The sequence below is a fragment of the Lolium rigidum genome, chromosome 7, assembly GCF_022539505.1.
Source record: "Lolium rigidum isolate FL_2022 chromosome 7, APGP_CSIRO_Lrig_0.1, whole genome shotgun sequence".
Lineage (NCBI taxonomy): Eukaryota > Viridiplantae > Streptophyta > Magnoliopsida > Poales > Poaceae > Lolium > Lolium rigidum.
In genome coordinates, this window is record NC_061514.1 from 134,902,483 (window position 1) to 134,908,066 (window position 5,584).

General features: G+C 44.5%; 1 protein-coding gene across 1 annotated transcript; it reads left to right on the forward strand.

Annotated features, from left to right (window-relative positions):
* Positions 1–989: 989 nt before the first annotated feature.
* On the forward strand, positions 990–4,196 carry LOC124674839 (protein PHLOEM UNLOADING MODULATOR-like). Its single transcript, XM_047210893.1, has 4 exons — positions 990–1,324; positions 2,763–3,157; positions 3,241–3,434; positions 3,635–4,196. Exons 1-4 carry the CDS (start codon positions 990–992, stop codon positions 4,028–4,030), a joined length of 1,320 nt encoding a protein of 439 aa, XP_047066849.1. The 3' UTR covers positions 4,031–4,196.
* Positions 4,197–5,584: the final 1,388 nt, after the last annotated feature.

Here is a 5,584-nt window from a genome sequence, read left to right on the forward strand (position 1 = left end):
ATCCATGGAACTGGCCTAATGGTCCAGAGCATATATAAAGGGCTAATCAATCTTTTTTTTACTGAAATTGCAATGGATGCTATGACCTATTCGAACTTGTGGGTCATCCCACTCATGGTTAGCTCCTTTCCATGTCTATAGACCTCAAACGTTCTGCTACACGGAGAAATTACCTCGTGCTGCGATAATTGTGTATTGAGTCAATTGTGGTTTGATCGACTGTTCGCTAGTTTCAATCTCTTGTGCTCAAGGGCAGCCTGGGATTCTAACCTTGGGTATTTAAAATGAAAATGTTACCAAAAACACAATATAACTTAACGAAGATGGACAAATGGTATAACTTGATCCCATGACCATGATATGTTCTAACAAACTTTGCACCACCCTGTTCATATGTCACAACCCGCGTAGGTTTTTATACAAATCGAACCGAGATTGATGGATGTACATAATGATTTAGAAAAAAATGCGAAAAGATATATAAGTACCCACCTGAATACTCTTGAATTACCGTGCGCTCCCCATGACATGGTCTTCTTACCCACAATACATAATCTCTTTTGCGGGGTTGTGCTCCCGTTAATAACGCACTTGCCGATACTAGATCTTACCTTTTGGGGTGAGCGGTTCATGCGACTATTCAAAACAATTGAAACTACTAGAGCTTGTGTTGGTTTGGGCTTCCGCAATATCTTCGTCGAAGCCTGATTCAAAGTTTGAAGCTTAGGATGATGACTTAAGATTTTTGATGTAATCTCTGGTTTATCATGGATATCTTGTTTTGACAGTAGTTTATCATGGTCTTTTTTTTTTCAGTTTGCACAACCAACAAAGTCAATCGTTGTGCCAAAAACATAAAATCTGAGCCGTTGCTTGGAGTCTTGGATCTGTGTGGTACCCTGAACCAAGACCCACGCTTGAGTGTCCCGATCTCGACTCTCGCTGACATCAGTCCATGACCCAGTGACCAACCCTAAGCTCCCGCGGACATGGCGAAGGCGCCGAGGCAGAGGCCGATGCCGCCGCGGTCGCCCACCCGACGGCTCCTCGGCTATTGCGGGCTGAGCTGCGCGGCGGCGGCGTACGTGGGGATTGACTACCTGCGGTACCTCTCGCCGACATGGCACGAGCGGCTGCAGCCGGTGCTCTGGGCGGCGCTGGCGCTGGCAGCCGCCGGGCGCGCGCCGTTCTACCGCCACTGGGACGCCGAGCTCCGGGCCGCGCTGCCCTTCCTCGGCGCCATCGTCTTCATGCTCAGCGCCTTCCTCTGCGAGATGATCTCCGTCCGCTTCGTCTCCGCCGTGATGGGGCTCCAGTGGCACGGGTCAGTATCTTATCCGGATCCGGGAAGCTGGCTTCGGCCTTGAATCATGTCTTAGCAATTCAGTTGTTTGGACGCGACTTGCCATGGATCTATGCTGCTATTTTCTTGTGTTTCTAGAGATTTGTTTTTCAGATGTTCATAGCAAGCTGTTCGTGCCAGGATGGTTAGATCTTGGAGGATTACTTTTTGAACTGTTAAATGATTGACTTCTTTGTAGCAGAAATGCGTGGTCTTGGAGAGATTTGCTTGTTTTGGATCGTTAGGGGTTAAATTGTTGAGCGTGGATAATGGCTAAGCTCAACTTGCGAGATTTAGGCTTGTTATAAAATCGAACTGCTACCTTGGAGAGGGCCGTGAAACATTTTGAACACTACGCTTTAGGGGATTTTGAAGAAATTTATTTTTGTAGGTAGAAGGGACCTAGAAAATGTTGCTGACAGTTACTGCTGCTCAAAACCAGGGTTGTAGTAGAGATAAATGGAGATGACAGTATTTATCATGACAAGTGTGTGAGCAGAACTTTGTGGACTAATTGTTGCCACGGCTTCTTGTTACTATCTATAGTTTTAGTTAATATTGCGTGGTAAATGCATCTTGGTTTCAAAGCCTCTCCATCTGTCAAGTTTGATTTCAACAGTATTTCTATGGACTATTATTGGTCATGGGTAAAACTCGTTACCTTGTTGAATTGTTGTTTACTCCATGCTATATTCTGAAGTTTTAAAATGTTCCCTTACAGCCTTCTGATAAAGATAAAAGGTTTGTAGTACTTCTAGACTAATCAAAAGCTTTTATAGTGATTGATGTTTCAAAGGGTTCAGTTTAAGCAAGGTATCAATGATGTTTTAGAACAAAGGGGAGCCTAGGACTATAAGTTAGTGGATAAGAAAGGCATAAGCATCTCTTGATGCTTGGGCTAGGTACATTCCGGTTCAGTGACTTAGTGTTGATGTCTCTCCTCTCCTCTCCTCTCTCTCAATCTGATTTACATAAACTTCAGCGAGAAATACTTCCCTAGATATGCTTCAGTGGTGTCCTAATACAAATCAGTGAGAAGTTCATAGCAAGTATCGTTAGATGGCAGGATGGGACTACACTATTTTAATTTGGTCATAGTTTCCAGCTACTTATAACAGCCTTTGATGTTTTGTCCACTCGATCTCTGCATAGGTTTCCTGGACAAGTTATAGTTTGACTTATCATTGTCAAGGAAACAATTGCACAAATATGCCCCCTCCTTTCCTAATTATAAGACATTTTGGGAGTTCATAATTAGGAACAGAGGTTGTCTTTCCCAGCAGCATTTGCATACCAACTTTAACTCAATAGAGGTGTTTATTTGTGTGCACTCACTCCCTTGTCTGGATAAATACATGCATGAATTCTGAAATCTCACACCGTTACTTGTAAACTGAACACTGTTTTGTCATTTTAACAGATCTGCTGCTCCACTTCCTGACACCGGCCAATGGCTGCTTCTAGCTTTGAATGAGAAACTTCCTGGAAGTGTTGTTGATCTATTGAGAGCGCATGTTATCACTCTTCACCACTATTTGATGTTATTTATGATGCTCGGGTTCTCAGTGCTATTTGATTGCATCAAAGCTCCTGGTCTTGGAATAGCCACAAGATATATGGTCACTATGGCAATCGGTCGGCTGCTTCGGACGGCAACTTTTATCACTACCATTCTTCCATCTGCGAGACCTTGGTGTGCCGCAGGTCGATATCAAATACCTGGGCATCCTCATCCCTGGGCACAAAAATATTATGTTCCATATGCTTCTGATTCACATGCTATTCGTGGGGTCATAGACAACGACATGGCTTATGGTTAGTGCATTTGTCTTATCACCTAATTGATGTATTGATTTAATCTGGCCGGGAAAACTAAATTGTCATTTTTTTGAATGCAGCTGATGTTCAATCTTATCCTGGTGAGCATAGACCTGACTGGGGTCGGATGAGCTTCCTAGTAGATATTTTGAGGCCAACCCCTGGAGAAGGACCTCAATGGTACCATCTACTGAAAAAAGCCAGTGGAGGCTGCAATGATCTTATGTATAGTGGGCACATGCTTGTCTCTGTTCTTACTGCAATGGCGTGGACGGTATGTCATACATTTTAGTTTTCTGGTTTACACCAAAGTTTCAATACGTCCTGCTGTCTTGAAACTGAATTACACAAGTATCTGGAGCCACCACGTTCAGTCCTAGATCTGTATTCCATTCTATTGGACAATGTTTTATGATCAAGTCAGTTGTAATTGATGGCATCTTAATTATTTTTATATTTGTTTCACATACATAGGAAGCTTATGGGGGCTGGATCTCTGTTGCAATATGGCTTCTCGTCCTGCACAGCGCACAAAGGGAGATACGTGAACGACATCATTACACCGTGGACTGTGTCGTGGCAATCTACGTCGGAATTCTCTTGTGGAGGATGACTCGGTTCATCTGGTCTGCTAGAGATGCCAGCCGAGCTAGAAGGCTTGCGAAGCTTGAAGAGGTTCAGGGCAAACTAATCCATGCAGCGAAGGACTCAGACATCGACGAGATCCGTGATCTGCTGAAGGAGGTTGAGCTAGCGGGCCATGAAAAGAAGGGCTTCTCACAGAGGGCCATCCTGGCCTTTGCCGCAGCCACAATTATGTTCACCCTTACTTGTGTTGTCCTTGCCCTTACTTTAACGAGCGACGGATGATTTTTCACTTGCTTGAATCCCCTGAAATATACCCCTGGGTTACACTGTCGTTTACTGTAGTTAGAGACTACACAGTGTTCTTTCTTCCAGTAAACATGTTTGAGAAGAAATGTAAGTTCAGCTTAGCGGCATTAATTTGATATGTTTACATAATTGGTTCGAGTCATGTTTTGGGTTTGTGCTGTCATGAACTGTAATCGCTCCTTTTTTGACATTTCCTCAAGATTTTTAGAAAGGAAACTGGTGTTGTGAACATGGATGTAGTTAAACTTTGACTATTTAGATTGGTTATTAAAAAATATGTTCACTTGTGTAAAAAACATTTCATAATATTATAGTTTGGTCAATATTCATAACTACTACTACATTATAGTAAAAACATACAGTATGTGCAGAGCTATATATTGTATTATAATACGTTTATTAAACCTGTGACAAGGTATACTATTTAGGTCCGGAGCGGCGACGGCGGCATGTCGCACCCAGTGCTCCCGAGCCAGGACGAGTGACGATGGTAAGACAGGGTAGTCTTCTAGAAGACGGGTGCGTCGCGTGTGTTGTGACTTGTGGGTGACCAAGTTGGGAAACCTGGCGTGGTTATATAAGACTGTAATCGTTGTGGAGGTACAGCCAAGAAATAGAAAGTGACTTGCGTGCTCGCACGCTTCTTCCTCTCTTCTCCGTCGAGTTCTGTATATCTCTCTCACGCCCGGCGATCGCTCGCCAACGACAACGGGACACTAGACGACATCTCGCCAAGGACAAAAGCACACTACACGAACAACGCCCGGTATATGGTACACGCCTCTACTTAGGTCATCTACAGCGGGCCGATCCAAAAACTCAAGCTCAGGGGCGACACATTTTAATATCTGCGAGTGTTCGTTTGTGTTGCAGATGCTAAAATGATCGTTTTTGCCCGCGCGTCCGTTTACGTCTGGGGGCTGCTCCAGCGGGACGACGCATTTATTTTTTTCTTGTTTTTTTTCCTCTTCTCCATTTAAACATAGTTCTAAATATTACATATTGAAACATTATTTTACACAAACTAACACATAGTTTGGAACATGGTTTACACAAATTAACGCATAGTTTGAACCATGGTTGACACAAGTATAACATTTTTTTTAAAAAGAAACCAGTTGTGTTGATTTCCGTATGTTCGCTGCCAAGAAAGAACATTCGAGGGCACACCCAATCACCCAAACTGGAAAATCCAGCGGGAGGAGACGGTGCCCTTGTCGGTTCTACCGAGGACGAACATCCAGAAACCTCGACTACTCGCTTCGTCTGGCCCGTAGCCAGATTCGCTGCAAAGAAAGAACACTCTAAGTTCTAACTATCGGTGTCCGAGCCGGATCGCCGGTGTGGTAGTACTGCGGCGAGGCTGTGTCGTCGAACACCTTGACGATCATCTTGCCGTCCCCTCGTAGAGGAAGGTGAGCTGGCAGCCGGGCTCGAGCGCGAGGTCACGGGCGAACTTGTCCCACCCCGTGTGCAGGTACATCTTGCCCTGCCCGTCGAACAGGACCTCCACGGTCCAGCGGCAGAAGT

Coding starts and splice junctions, on each gene's coding strand:
- LOC124674839 (XM_047210893.1), top strand. CDS start 990: ATGGCGAAGGCGCCGAGGCAGAGGCCGATGCCGCCGCGGTCGCCCACC. Junction 1,325..2,762: donor ATGGGGCTCCAGTGGCACGG/GTCAGTATCTTA, acceptor TCATTTTAACAG/ATCTGCTGCTCCACTTCCTG. Junction 3,158..3,240: donor AGACAACGACATGGCTTATG/GTTAGTGCATTT, acceptor TTTTGAATGCAG/CTGATGTTCAATCTTATCCT.